This window comes from Suncus etruscus, chromosome 12 (assembly GCF_024139225.1).
Source record: "Suncus etruscus isolate mSunEtr1 chromosome 12, mSunEtr1.pri.cur, whole genome shotgun sequence".
Classification (NCBI taxonomy): Eukaryota; Metazoa; Chordata; class Mammalia; order Eulipotyphla; family Soricidae; genus Suncus; species Suncus etruscus.
Window position 1 is genome coordinate 81,592,612 of NC_064859.1, and position 15,838 is coordinate 81,608,449.

The following is a 15,838-nucleotide window of genomic DNA, read 5'->3' on the forward strand; positions in this document are numbered from 1 at the left end:
ATTTTTCTGAATGTGATTCCTCAAAGTTTAAGGAAAGTTTTAGATACATACTGATTTCAAGTCACAGACATTATCTTTTGGATAGATTTGGATTGATTACAATAGAGATCATCTAGGCTGGATAGTACCGCAGGTAAGATATTTGTCTTGTTCAACCTAGGTCCGTCTATCATCTATCTATCTATCTATCTATCTATCTATCTATCTATCTATCTATCTATCTATCTATCTATCTATCTATCTATCTATCTATCTATCATGTATCTATCCATCCATCTTCTATCTTCTATTCATCTATTATCTATATATCAATTATCTACTTATTTATCTATATCTTGAAATAAAACTTTTCATGGTGCAAATAAGGACAACTTAAAACTTAACACAGTGAAGACAGAGATGTAAAATATATGAAAATGCGTGGTGTGATAAATAAAAGTAGAAGCTTTTAAAGATAAAAATTTTCCCAAGTTAATAAGGACATTCACTTTAAAACACTTCCTGCCTAGTAAATTGTTGTTATACTTACCTAAAATCAACAATTTCCAAGGGTATTTTTATGGAGACATTTAAAGAGAGTATTTTCAGAACCTCTATCTCCTCTATCTTAAGATTTTTCCAGATTACATAAGAGTAATCACAACAATTGCCAAAGTAGTAAAAGTGTAGTCCCAAAAAATAGATATTTGAAAGCAAAATTTTCCTCTTTTATTTTTTATTAAGATGCCATGATTTACAAATTTATTCATAGTTGAGCTTAAGATGTACCATGTTCCAGTATCAATCCCACTATCCATGTCAAGTTCCCTCTGCCACTGTCCTTAGGTCCCCTCCCACCTTCCCACTCACAAAGCCTGTGTCTTTGACAGGCATATTTTATTTTTTTTATTTTATTTTTGTTTTTGTTTTTGGGCCACACCCGTTTGACGCTCAGGGGTTACTCCTGGCTATGTGCTCAGAAATTGCCCCTGGCTTGGGGGGACCATATGGGACACCGGGGGATCGAACCGCGGTCCATCCTACGTTAGCGCTTGCAAGGCAGACACCTTACCTCTAGCGCCACCTTCCCGGCCCCAGACAGACATATTTTAAAATTTGGTTGTTGTGGTTTAGATTTCATGATGTCAGTGTTATTGACTCTAATGTTTGGGTATACACACACACACACACACACACACACACACACACACACACACACACATATATATATAATTCCTATATACCACTGACATACACAAGACCCTTGACCCCTGGACCCTATACTTCCCATCTTCTTTCTTCCTTTCTTTCTTTCTTCCTTTCTTTCTTTCTTTCTTCCTTCCTTCCTTCCTTCCTTCCTTCCTTCCTTCCTTCCTTCCTTCCTTCCTTCCTTCCTTCCTTCCTTTCTTTCTTTCTTCTTTCTTTCTGTCTTTCTTTCTTCCGTCCCTCCTTCCTTCCTTCCTTCCCTCCTTCCCTCCCTCCTTCCTTCCTTCCTTCCTTCCTTCCTTCCTTCCTTCCTTCTTTCTTTCTTTCTTTCTTTCTTTCTTTCTGCCTTGATTCCTTTCTTTGGAGTTTTTTTTTTAATATAAAATCTTTACTTAAATACCATGATTACAAGCATGATTGTAGTTGGTTTCAGTCATAAACAGAACAACCCCTTCAATTGATCGAACACTCAAGACCTATCTTCCTTTACTGAGAATATCTTGTGAATATTCTCAGTGATAAATGGGGAGATGAATATTACAAGTAGAGAACAGAATTTTGGTGTTGGAAAGATTAATGCACTTAATAAATATAAATAGTATAATTAAAGTAATTCATATTGTTTAGTATTTAATTAGTTATTTAATTTGTGATTCCTAAATATACTGTATATAGGACACTTAAACAGATAATTTCTATAATGTTACTCACTGATAAATATAGGCATAAAATCAGGTATAAATAGGATTGCAAATATAAATATTTTCTGAGTTTTGTGAATGGGAACAGATGAAATCTCCATCCCTTACCTTCCAAACTACCATAAAATTTCTGGCTGATAAAAATTAGTCAATTCCTCATTAACTCTTTCTCTTATCAATAATACTTTAGTTGCCAATTATTTCTACTGTACCTATAATCTACTTTACATTTATTCTCCATGTCTTTGACTCCCAATGCTTATTTAATTAAAGCCATGCACATTAATTCTCATCTTTTGTTCCATTTTCTTTCTCTCTTCTTTCATCTTTTGATTATTTATCATGTGTGTGTCAGCTAACAACACATTTCTCATTTATATTCATTTCCCTTTGAGTTACAATTAGTTCTGATTATTATGCCTTTGTCTTTGTCACTCTGAAAGGCCTCTCTTGGAAATTTTTTTTTTTTGGTTTTTGTTGTTTTTGGGCCACACCCATTTGACGCTCAGGGGTTACTCCTGGCTATGTGCTCAGAAATCGCCCCTGGCTTGGGGGGACCATATGGGATGCCGGGGGATCGAACCGCGATCCTTCCTTGGCTAGCGCTTGCAAGGCAGGCACCTTACCTCCAGCGCCACCTACCCAGCCCCCTCTCTTGGAAAATTTGACCAGTGAAAAATTAGTAATAAGCAGTCAAACAAGTAAAAAGATAGAGGGATTAAAAGTAATACTTTGGATGTTTCAATTTTCAATAGTTCAAAATATGACTTTAGATCTTGAGTTGTCTAAGATTTGTTTTTCTAAGGAGTAGGGTACTTGCTGATTTTTCTAAAACCATAAAATGTCAATTGCATTCAAAAGATGAAAATCTAGAACATTTTATTTAGGTTTCTCGGTGTCCTTGGAAAAATAGTCTAATGTATTTCTCAGTATCAAGCATGTCTCTGTTTATTTGACATCTTTATCTAATAAAGGACTTTTGATAAAATAATAAAAATATAGCTGGTATCAGAAGAGTATGAAGTACTTAGTAATGTGTATGAAAAAAGCTAAGTCTTTGAGAGGTGAAGGACAGATGATGATATCCTGCTCCCCAGTGCAGGCGATAACAAATATAAGTATTTAGCAAATATGTATGACTTGATGTTTAACATTCACTCAAACTTAAGCATCATATTAAATAGAGATGGATTTTTAAATATATGTACCAAACTTTAATTTTCATTTCACACTCAAAACTTCTGTACAAAAAGAGGCAAAGCAAGCAAAAAAATTTACAAAGACTTCTGCAAACAATATAACAACATTAAAACAGCTTTATGTATGCAACAGCATTTAAAAATGTAGTGGGGACACTGGAGGCAGAAATTCTGCTTTTGTAAGATAAAATTCCAATGTTCATCATTATAACTAAAAAAAGTCATAGCTAGCTAGGTTACAGATTATATCAGAAGTCTCTGAATTGTAGAGCCCAACTGGGTCCTAAGATTAAATAGGCTTAATTTTTCTTTTGAGGAAGCATGAAATTATTTTTTACTTGACAGAGATAATATATTAGCGATTCCCATTTTCTGATATTTTGACATAATGATGATCCCTAGGAACAAATGCTGCTAGAGCATGATATTAAATAATTGTTAAAATATACTATTTAAGATGTTCTGTTATTAATATTTTAGTTCTAAGGGTCACTATGATTTAAGATAGTCATATTCACTTTGTTTTCCTTATTCTTACTACCAATTCCTAGTGGCACACAAAAAGTTACTGAGAAGGAAGTTATAATGCCACAGTAGCAGTGCACCTAAGAAGAGTCATTTTCACTATGTTGTTGGCCCAAAAATAAATATCTGAGTAATGAAAAACACTGTTTATTTGAAACCTATGAGACATCAAATATGAAAGAGTTAACAATGACACAAATGCTATCTCCAGAACATTCCCCTTCACCATCCATGAGTTAGACACGTGCATGCAGCACATTCACACAAACATGATTGTTGGAAGACTCCCGATGCCTTGAGGATGGTGTATTAAGAGAATTCGTCTCCCACAAGAGTTCTAAAGTGGGCAAAGGCCCATCACTTGTTAGTGATCACAGACATTCAATTAACCCATCCTCCTGATAATCAGAGGCAATAGTTCAGGGTCCAGACTTTTGAGAATCCATGTACAGATGAATCTTGGCTTTGAAGTAGAGGGCTTGACTAAATTGGGGCAGGCCAGCAGCCTTCTATGTTTGGTCCCACTGGACTGGATGGAAGACCTGCATAAAAATTATAAAGGTATTCAACTACTTAGTCTGTACACCCTTTTATCTCCCCAAGGATGAATCCCTTCATCTAATAAAGGAAACTGGATCTACTTGAGGCACACTTAGCCTCTCTTTGTTTAGAGTCTCGATCACTTTCAAGGATGCTCAAGTTATGAATGCCATTACTATCTACATGCTGCCAAAGAGAAAATTTCTCAAACTGCATATAATATCAATTTATTCACTCTATTTTATGATTTCTCTCAGAATGTAGAATCCCTAGGTTTGAAAATTATCTAGAATATTTCTGTTCTGAGATGAAAACTCTATCCAAACCGCTGCACCTGCTCATCTTCAGAAGCATTAAAGAATGGATCTTTCCTCTCCTACTTGACTGACATTTAGGCATAGACCAAGAAATCTGTCACTGGACTAAATTTCTTTGCAAAAGATAACACAGAACAAGAATATCTCTCCCTTTGTCCAAGAAAACTACAGGGAAAGTTTTCTGGCCCTAAACTCAGGAAAGCAACAATATCTAACAACTCCTTCCTGGGACATTGTGAAAATACCAAACCATGACCTTCTCAGACCTAGCTTCCTATCACTATTTCCTTTTATTAAAAAATGCAAGTAATTATATAGGCCACGCATAGGTTTATTTAAAAGTTTCCAGTCTCATCCCATAAAATATATGCATAGGCCACATGGTGAAATGAAAAACCATGGAGTGAAGGGTGAAGAAGTTTGGGGTCCAGTATTACTCCATCAAGGTGATCCTGTTTGATTTAATCTTTTGTCTATTTTTTCCACGGGATATTAGAACAAAAATGTTCCAAGAGTCCTTTCTAAGCTCTTATTTAAGAATAGAATAACTATAGGCCTTGCAATGCTGTTAATCATTAGAATAAAGTGTGGTAAATCTCCCTAGACTCTACTTACTAAGGAAGAATGTGTGAGAGTCATTTTAGTGACTCATAGCCTTAAAGGATTCGAGATGTTTTTGTGTAATTGTCCTTTACATAGTTAGGGTAGGTGATATACAGAAAGTCTAGGAAAATTCTCAAACTCAGGCCATGTATCATTTGGATTAGGCATGAATCCAGGTACTCAGAACAGACCTTTGCACATTACAAACTAGCAGTAAGAGTGAAAAGAAGCTGTTTTTAACAACCAGGTAATCATATAAGGCAATTGCTTTCTCTTCTCTAAATTCCCCCCTTTTTTAGTAACTGTGATTCTAGACTTCTACTGCCACATATAAAGTCTACATAGAAGAGTAACTGTGCATCCAGCACTCCACAGGAAACTGGAATGTATGTACATCTAGTTTTAAAAACAAGGTTGCTGGCATTACAGACCTGGGGACAGAAGGGAGGAGCTTTATTCTGTCATGGGTCATTTGGTTATTCATAATATTTATGGGTCATATAACAATAGATAAACAGGCCACAGGTAGCCAATGAGAAGCATACGTACCTGTCCATCTACCAGGATCAGACCACATGTTTTTAAGAATTTTATCTGGCCTACTGATTGGCTGTGCCCAGCCCCTACTGTGTAACCAGAGTTAAAGCATGTATCCTGCAACTTGGATGGTCTTCTTCCTATCCTAACTCAATTTTCAGGTCAAACACCTTCATCAGCCCAGCCACAAAACACATCTATCTTTTCTCATTTCTTTCCCACTGACTTGTTCAAACACAGATAAGTTTCCCCTGGCAAAACTGAAGGAGAATATTAGAGGCATATAAATTTGGACAGTAAGAGAATCTGACAATAAATAATATATGTGCAAACAGAAAAGTTGCACAGTAATTTGAGGAGAGATGAGGTGGTGCTGAATGCTAAACACTTGGATTTGTGTCTCCACATGCATTTTTTTTTTTCTAATTCCTCTCACCCTCTGTCAGGGTGACATTTGTATTTCTTGTAGCTGAGTTAACACAGGAAATCAAAGAGCGTGTTCTATAACTATAACTTCTGAGATAGGTTACAGATCTAGAATTAAAACACTACCACAAACTACTAGGGGCTGCTGATTGTTACAGGTGTAGTTAAAGGAGTCACGTAGCAAAAACCAAGGTCTCCAAATGTTGCCTTTGGAGAAGAGGGTTTTGTTTTAGACGTCAAAGGTAAGGCTCTCAAGTCAATCTCTGCTCTGCTGGGTTGAGTCAGTCAAGATACAAATTAAGGTCCATATATTTCAGTGACAAGAAGGAAGTGGTTATGTAAATACATAAGTATTAACATCAATCTGTATTAAATTATGTAAACATATACATCTTCTGAGGTCAGTACATAGATCCTCTTCTTTGAGCACAGCTCTACTGCAGCATTGCTCGAATCTGTTTAGAAGTCGATTCATCATTCAAGTGCTTTGTAGTGAACCTAAATGGAGAGAGAAAGGTGGAGGTCAGTGTGTAAATAGGATGCTTTAAAGCTTCAATAACCACTCACCAACCCTTCTTTGCCCTGGGAGAAACACCTGCTATTTGTGAATCAAATTTAGATGAAGAGCCACATTGCAGTGCACAGTAATTCTCAGACAGATTGAATATTTGGTGCTTCCTTCCCAAGGAATGTTTTATTATGGCTATCAAACACAGAGATCTTTTATTTAATCAAATAATTACACAGATGAGTTACAAGCAATCTCATTTTCTTGGGAGGTACACTTCTCATGATTGCGTGCAGAATCTTGATCATCCAGGATACCCCTGCTGTGTCACAGATTTCAAAGCACGGATTTGCATAGTGATGTTACTCAAAACTTGAAGGTTCATGGTTTACTCCGTTGATGACAATTAACGCTTATCATCATTGTCACCACAAGGGGGCACAAATGCATGTCAACAAATCAAAAGGTGCAAACTGTTATTACCATATGAACCTGGGGTAAACTGAAGAGGTGTAATGAAATCTAGACCCCAGGAATTCCATCAAAGTTCTCATTCCACCACACATCAGCCTCTATTTTATAGAGGTGAACACAGATTCAGAGTGGTTGAATGACTCATTTCAAACCTTTTAGTGAACAGTTTGTGATTTCGGATTTGAACCCCGGGGGTTCAAATTCTAGTTTGCCACAATAGCCTATTTCGGCCTCACCACAGCACTAACAGAGACACACATGCCAACACTTAGGGAATTCAGGGCCTAGCACAGAGCCCTGTTTAAATTCTTTCTGGAATGCTAAAACAATTAAGAGCTAAATTCCACTCTCTGCTATGTAAAGTCCACCCTCTGAGATATATAGGAAAAAATATAATGGAAAAAACCTTAGTTTCTCCCAGAGAATGTGAAAGCACTTAGAGTATTGCTATATTTTTTGTAAGTGTGGTGACTTAATAATGCAATAAAAACAACATGCTGTGCTATTTTGTCACGTGTCTCTACCTCTTAATTTATTAATAATGATAACAATCATTATTAGATGGCTCTGATAAAAACTCAGATAACTCTCTGAGTTACAATGCTTAAAAATGAAACTAAGTGCCAAGGAGAAGTGTTGTACTAAAGTAGAAGAGTATTGAGCCATTTTACCCACTTATATCCATTGAACACTTCCTTTTAAATTTTAATTTGAGGGGATGCTCAGGGCTTACTCCTGGCTCTGCACTCACAGATCACTCCTGCCAGGCTCAGGGGACCATATGGGAAGTCAGGGATCAAACCTGGGTTGGCCATGTGCAAGGTAAACCTACCTACTATGCTATCATGCCAATCCCATGGACACATCTTGTATGCACAAAGCTTGTGCAACAGAGGAGCATTAATGGTGTCAGACAGTAGGATCATACACCTTTCAGATTTCAATCCAATATTGGAATAATTTACAAAGTCTTATGATGCCACAAATTCCTATGGGTGTATCATAGCTAAATAAGAATCTCTTCCAGGGAGTGGATACGCTATATGCTTCTTTATAAAGAGATAAGATGTGTGGACATTAAATGTTACAGATGACAAAGACTTAAGCACCCAGAGAGTGTGAAGCAAAGCTCTTTATTTTAGCAGCTGTGGCTGATGTGAGTCTTCTATTGAGCTTGGAACTAATGAAGAAACATGGCAGAGGCACCTGATGTCTCACTCCAGAAATCTGAATTTATTTGGTTTGGGTGACATCAATGTTTTCAAGAGCTACCTGCTCTCTTCTCATGTACAGGTTTGAGAACCAGAGGAGAAAAGAGAAGTGAGAAAGGGAATTCTTATTCTGATGAGTCATCACTAAGCACAAAGAAGTATAGTCTAGGATGGAGGACCCTCACCTAGTGAGTCACATAGACCTTGAGGTTTGTTCTAGTTTGGCCATTTGCTCTGTGATTTTTCCAAGTATCTGACTTTTCTAGATCTTAGTTTCTTCCATATATAAGCTGGGGTCATAAAGACGTTATTGACCTCAAAGAGGGATAAAGAACTCCCTTAATAAAGAAAAGGGTAATATATATATTATTATAGGAGAATATATATAAGTATATATGTAAAAATATATAGGGGCTCTAACCATTGGTCTCTACTAACATTTAGATTTGTTATTAGTCTGTAGTCATTATAAGTCCTATGGTCTGTCCCTGCAGGGTTGTAGCTCACCTGAGGGCATTCAGCAGACCCTCCACACTGTCCGGGGCCTGTTCCTTCAAAACCTTTATACAGCCTTTCATCTAGATGAAGAAAGAACATTTTATTACTATTTGAGAATCTTGTCATAACAACATCTATCCTTAATAATATCACTTGGTTTCTGCCTAGAGAAATAAAGCACAGAAATGATCAATAAATCCCTCTAGCTCCTCAAAATTAGGGAGCTGCTCTTTGATATTCTAGAAGGCTCTGTACCATTTTTCATTATATTAAATTGAATATTTCACATATCTGGCATTAGGTGAAGGTTTTGATTTTGTACTTCAGACCAAGTGAGGTGCAGGTCTTGCCTCAAATTAAGTACACAAGTTGATATTGACTGAATTACAATAATAATATGCTTGGGGCCGGCGAGGTGGCGCTAGAGGTAATGTGTCTGCCTTGCAAGCGCTAGCCAAGGAAGGACCGCGATTCGATTCCCCCGGCGTCCCATATGGTCCCCCCAAACCAGGGGCAATTTCTGAGCGCTTAGCCAGGAGTAACCCGAGCATCAAATGGGTGTGGCCCGAAAAACAAAAATAAAAACAAAAACAATAATAATATGCTTAGTTGCCTGACATGGTAAACTCATAACCATCTTTTTAGGACTCAGTTAGCTATCACCAACTCCAGGAAAACTGGCCTCATTTTCTTCACCAGGCAGAAGTAATCACCACCTGTTTGTGTTGTTCCTAAGAGTCTAATGGCATTGCCAGATAACCTTGAATCCTTTAATGAAGCTTTATGTATCTCTCTGACTAGACTAAGGGAGGAATGGTAACGGACTGTAGTTAAAAGTATATACCACTTAAGACAAATGACTATTTTTTTCATGCCTTGTAGATTAGTATCTGTGTTAAAGTAGGTGAAGTATTTTTGTTTGTTTGGTTTTTGGTCCACACCCAGTGATGCTAAGTGGTTATTCCTGCTATGCACTCGGAAATCATTCTTGGCTTGGGGAACCATATGGAACTCCAGGGGATCGAACCATAGTCCATCTTAGGCTAGTGCAGGCAAGGCAGACTCCTTACCCCTAGTGCCATTGCCCCAGCCCCAGGTGAAGCATTTTTGTCTTTTATACCTTAGAATATTAAGATTCAGAATTTGAGAAATGCATAAGAATGACATTGATCATGATATCATTATACTATCCATATCCTGGTCTAATTATTTGACAAGGGAAGAAGCTTTCTGCAAATAATTCAATCATTCATTTAGCTTAGATGTCCATATCAGATTAGGAAATACAATGACCCTCTTTATAGTAGCCACTTTAAAACATTTTCTGTGGATATACTTCTGGTATGCCAATTTTTTAATCTGAAAGGCCAGCTGGACCCTGATAATTTGATAAAGTTAGCCTGAAACACAAGATTGAGAATCATGTGGGGGTCATGTTCACATAAAACCTCATCAGGATAGAATGCTGTAGTAAATCAGAGATGTGTTTCATGGGTGAAGGATGAAGAGGGGCTACAGGCATTCGGGGAATATACCCCTCTTAGCTTCCAATGATGACTTCTAAGGATGGGATCAAGTTCAGGAATACAATGATTTAGTCGCTCCCAGTAGTAACTTGTGGACAATTGGGAAAAGAAATGCAGATAGCTTGTAAACAATTTTTATCATGTTCTTGTAAAACATGCCCAAGGAACAACGACACCATGGTCCTGAAAGGGTAGAAAATCAGTGGGAACCTGAGAATTTTTAGTTCTTTTTGGGAAGGTTAAAATTTAGGGATAAATAAAAAGATATATTTAATGACATGGTGAGGCCAGGACAAGTACAGGTTTTATGACATGTTAGGCACTTGAGTCCTTTCTTGCAGAATATAAGATTGACAAGCAGTAAGAAATCCAGGACCATGATTCCTGTGAAAGATAATAGAAGGATTCAATACTGGAAACAGAAACTATATGAGTCTTGAGCATAGGACATGAAGTGTGGGGGATGGAGATTTGAGGATTCAGTTGAAATCCAGTGCACAGTACCTGGTAACTGAAAGATAAGAGAGTTAGGAAGAGAGAAAGAGGCAACTGCTAGGTTTTGAAGGACAATTCCAGGTTAAAGATTGAGTTGTTATGATGTTGAAAACTTGAGTCAGGAAATCAGGAGGAGTAATAAATAGGTTTGTGGGGAAAGAATTACCCTTGATTTGCTGCCAGCCATATTTCAACAGAAGAGGTTGGGTCTGGAATTTGGGGTGAGGCTTGGGCCGGGGGGGGGGGGCTGGAGTTAAGGAGTGATTGCTTCTTGGAATATTCCAAATAGTTCTAGGGAAATAAGTTGGAAATGCATCTCACTCCATCAGCCTTCTCTATCCCCCAAGGAAAATGTCTATTCTATAGAGTGTGTGACTCTTGGTCTCTGAGATTTTGCGCTAAGAATTCCCTCTGTTTGGTGTTCTTTACTCTTTCTAACAGTGGGAAAAATTTAAAATCCTTCCCTTACTTTAAAGTCTAACATCAACCTTGTCCCTGTCTATGAGGAGTATAAGGTTCTTTCTTTTTAGGTTTCAAGAGCACACTACAGGGGCTGGAGTGCTAGTACAGCAGTAAGGTGTTTGCCTTACACACAACCAAGCTGGTTTTGATCCCCAGAATCCCATTCCCCCAAGTACTGATAGGAATAATTCCTTAGTGAGGAGCCACAAGTATCCTCTGAGTATTGCTAGATGCAGTCTCAAAACAAAAATAAACAAAAGAGCCTGCCATATACTTTTTTGGACTCCAGGATATAGTCATGAAATATCATGAAAGTGCACACCTATTTCAGGATCTTACACTTTTTTTTTTGTGTGTGTGTGTGTGATTTTTGGGTCACACCCAGCAGTGTTCAGGGATTTTTCCTGGCTCCGTGCTCAGAAATTGCTCCTGGCCGGCATGGGGGACCATATGGGATGCCGGGATTCAAACCGATGACCTTCTACATGAAAGGTAAACACCTTACCTCCATGCTATCTCTCCGGCCCCTACAAACACTTTCTTAATTTTTTATTATTGCTGTTACCCCAAGTTATAAACCTCAAGTTTATTAAACTGCTAGATGAGAAGCAAACACTCTTGTTCTTAGAGAAAAATGGATTAATCTGAAATACATGTTGTGTTTCAAGAATTCAGAACTTTGTTAGAGGGTCAGGAGTGATAGTACAACAGGGTGGGTACTTGACTTGCATACATCTGATCGAGGTTCGATCTCTGGCATCTTTTATGGTCACCCAGAGCTTTGCCAGGATCTATTCCTCAGTGCAGAGCCATGAGTAAGCCCTGGTACCACTGAATATCATAAAAAAAAAAAAGCAAAATCCCACTTTCTTAGAGAGTCAGACAAAATTCAGGAAAAACAAACTTTTTTTAGTGAAGCCTCCATGAAAACAAACAAAAACCACTTTGTGTAGTCAGACTTTGCATCATTGCAAAACATTTTAGACCTCACTAGAGAGATTCAGTAAATGACAAGCAGGATATGCTTTTGAAAAGTTAAGGAGTTATGGCCAAGAATGTAATTGTGCACCATGTATCTTAAATTGCTGTCTCTTGGACAATTTTTAAATGCAGAGGGTAAATGAGAATGTCTTATGAGTACTAGACAATGAGCAAATGATATACCCAAGGGACAATAATTGAGTCATTTGTACTCAATTTATAGCATAAAATATATTAAGACTGGGAATATGGTTCATTGGTCTGGAGTACATGTTTTTGTACATGGAACTCTGAATTCAGTCTCTGTTGCTACAATAGACTCTGGACCATCACAGTGGGAGTAGTCCCAGAAAACCTCTCAGTATGATCCAAAAGCACAATGAAACAAAAAAGATAAAGCATAGCAAATAGCACAGTAAAATACTTATTGACATGAACAAAAACCTATAAAATAGTTGAAATATTGCAAATTGAGTGTTTTAAAGTAGAAATAACAGCAAGGTTCTATTTTTAGTATATGTATGCTAATACGATATAAAAAGGAGACTTCTATATGTTTTCAACTTGAGTAGTCATTTCTGTATGGTGTTTAATAAAACACATTAACTTTCTAAATTTTTAATTTCTTATATATTTCTATAATTTTGTACTAAAGATCATTTGGGAAAGAGGTGCTGGGCCATACGTGGCTGTGCTCTGGGTTAACTCCTGGATCTGGGGACCATATATGGTATCAAAAATCAAATTGTTAGCTACATGCAAAAAAGGTGCCTTATTTACTGTATTATCTCTATGGATCAAAGACAATTTTATTTTTTAATAAATAAAATAATTTACATTGAAACTAATAAAGAGGATATGAGGAGCTGTTTGACTAGCTGTTTAGGATGTCAGAAATTCAAAATAGTACAAGTTGTGCTTTAATTGGCATATTTCATTACTTCCCTTCAGACTCAACCCCCTCCAGATACATACTTTCTATGTCCAAAGTGCTAGAGTATTGAAGAGGCTGTTCATAAAGTGAAAGAAATAAACTGATCCAACCAAACTCTACTATGCCACACTAGGTTAGAATCATGAGTAATGTTTTGCAGTGAAAAGGTTTCAACTCATTACATTTGATCCACTATGGGTAATACTTCAGGCAGATGTTAGACTGAAAGGAAGGCACTTTATTCCACAATCAATGAGAAATTACTTGGACATCTAATTCATGTGTTTTCCAATTATATTCAGTCATTCATCAAAACTCTATGGAACATCTTGGGGCCAGAGTGGTGGCGCAAGCAGTAAGGCATCTGTCTTGCATGCTCTAGCCTAGGAAGGACCTTAGTTTGATTGCCCAGCATTCCATATGGTCCCCCAAGCCAGGAGCTATTTCTCAGTGCATAACCAGGAGTAACCCCTGAGAGTCACTGGGTGTGGCTGAAAAACCAAAGCCAAAACAAAAACAAAACAAAACTCTATGGAACATCTCTTGAGCATCATCTCTGTGTCTGGAAGAAAGTGCTCGACAATAGAGAAGTAGCTGCAGCATGGCCCTGCCCCTGTCAACAAACACCTATAAAAATCAGAAAATCCAAAACAATAAGTTCTCTGGGGACCAGGAAGAGAAAGGAATCTCTAATCCATAAGCAGAGAATATGCTCCCAGATGAAGTGACATTTATCGTGTGTGTTATTGAAACCCATCAAGGAAGAGAGAGGGTAGAGAGAGGGTGATTTGAGCAGTCAGAGGCTTACATATATACCAGTGACAAAAAAAGGCATGAAATTGGGTGCCACAACTTGTGAGGGTGATAGGGAGAAACCTGGAAGGATTTAGTTTTGTCATATTGTTGTTTTTTTTTTAACTTTATTGATTGATTGGTAACACTTGGCTGCACTCAGGGGGTGCTCCAGGCTCTGCACTTAGAAATCACCCCTGGCAGGCTGGGAGACCATATGGGATGCCAGGAATCTAACTGGGTCCTTCCCAGATTGACTGCATGCAAGGCAAACGCCCCACTGCTGCACTATCTCTCCGGTCCCTGTTTTGTCATGTTGTCTTGAAGTCCATTAGCTTCTAATGCCTTCCACATTATATGCATGTACTAAATAATTTTAAATATACCATCTCTATAGTTTTATATAACATACATGAAAACATATTCTGTGCCGCATGCAGAGCAGCTCACAGCTAAGTTCTACTCAGCACCTGTACAGGTAGAAGGACTCAGCACCTATGACTTCCTGCTGTGCTTTGAATTTAGGTATTTTCATGTAAGCACACAGAAAACAGTGTTTATTAAAGAGAAGAGCAGCCATGATAAGTTTTGTTTCCCAGAGTAAGCAGTATCTTTGGGGAATGGAGAAGGGAGAGAAGGAAGGTCTGTTTGTTGCATTAGTGGGCACATGTTCTTACATCAATCTTGGATGTCTTGCAGAAAGCTCCCACGGGGTGGACATGGTCATAGAGGATGATGACACCAACCATCACCCTCATGCAGAACATCAGAGTTTCCTCACTCGTAAACCTACTCCTGTACTCCCTGCAAGAGAGAAGAGATGGCAATGCTGGTACTGCCTTGTCAGAACACATTTCTTTCAGGCTTCACAACTGAAAAATTTAGACTCTTCTAATCCCTCCTAGGAAACAAATCCAGACCTGCGACAGCCAGGTTAATATGCTCTTAAAAAGAACCTGTGATAACTCTCCTTGAATCTATTCCACCAGTAATTCAGTGTGAAAATAAGGTAAATTAGAAGGCAGTAAATTATTTTCTCCTCTGCCCTTCAGTAAGCCAGTTCATCATGTATATCATGCCTCCACCCATCAATCTTGAATATTTTATAGCAAGTCCTTCTGGCTGTCCAAGATTATCGAGAATAATGGCTTCATTATGGAGAGAAAGAATCAGGTTCATTTCTACAGAGTAGCTATCATGTCTCTAGTCAGGATAACTTCCTTTGTTAAAAAAATGGTCTGCAGACTGAATCAGATTGACATGGAGATGCAACAGAAATTATGTACCATTTACAAGGCTGATAGCATTTGCGGAGTTTGAATTTAGATCACTTACAGGGTCCCTGATGATTCATGTCTTCTTGGTCAATGCTAGAGATTTTTCTTAACATTTATTTCATTATCAATGGGTCCCTCAATGAACATAATTTTAATTTCTGGCTTGGTATAAACTTAAGTTTAGAATAACTGAAATATTTGAAATGAATGCCACATTATATTTGAATAGAGCATCAACTTTTATAAGGCACTCTGAATGCCTTTGTTTCCCCAGTACACTTAGAGGGAATTTGGGAATTTGATCAGAGTAGCAAGCAGAACTTTGAGGCATAGCTGATCAGATCACATGTTTGCATATGTTTGGGGCTAGGAGAATAACTGCATCCCTGAATTTTGAGTGCAGACTTCTAGATTATTATGCCATCTCATCTGGAACAATACAAACTATTTTCAAAATCTAGCAACTAGTTTAAGTACAAAGAAACTTGTAGGTGTTGGTGGGAAAAGATTATAGCTGGGAAGAGAGAATACTTTGGAGGGAAGAAAGAAGAAAATACTATTGTCAGTCTTGCAAGAGGCTTATCACCATACCTCTTCAATTCCTGATTCTATTTGTTTGTTTCTGGGCCACACTCACGAGTGCTTAG

At 37.7% G+C, this 15,838-nt stretch overlaps 1 protein-coding gene and 1 long non-coding RNA gene across 2 annotated transcripts in view; one reads left to right on the top strand and one right to left on the bottom strand.

Moving 5' to 3' along the window:
* Window positions 1-15,838, top strand: part of LOC126024448 (uncharacterized) — a 601,864-nt gene that overhangs the window by 373,213 nt on the left and 212,813 nt on the right. The window lies entirely within an intron of this gene.
* The window catches only part of CYRIA (CYFIP related Rac1 interactor A), a 58,432-nt gene continuing 46,335 nt past the window's right edge, over window positions 3,742-15,838 (bottom strand). The window contains exons 9-12 of the mRNA XM_049784863.1: window positions 14,592-14,718; window positions 8,734-8,804; window positions 6,424-6,531; window positions 3,742-4,152 (exon numbers count right to left, since the gene is read on the bottom strand). Of these exons, the coding sequence (XP_049640820.1) occupies window positions 6,468-6,531; window positions 8,734-8,804; window positions 14,592-14,718 (262 nt within the window). The 3' untranslated portion in view covers window positions 3,742-4,152; window positions 6,424-6,467. The remainder of the gene's footprint in view (window positions 4,153-6,423; window positions 6,532-8,733; window positions 8,805-14,591; window positions 14,719-15,838) is intronic.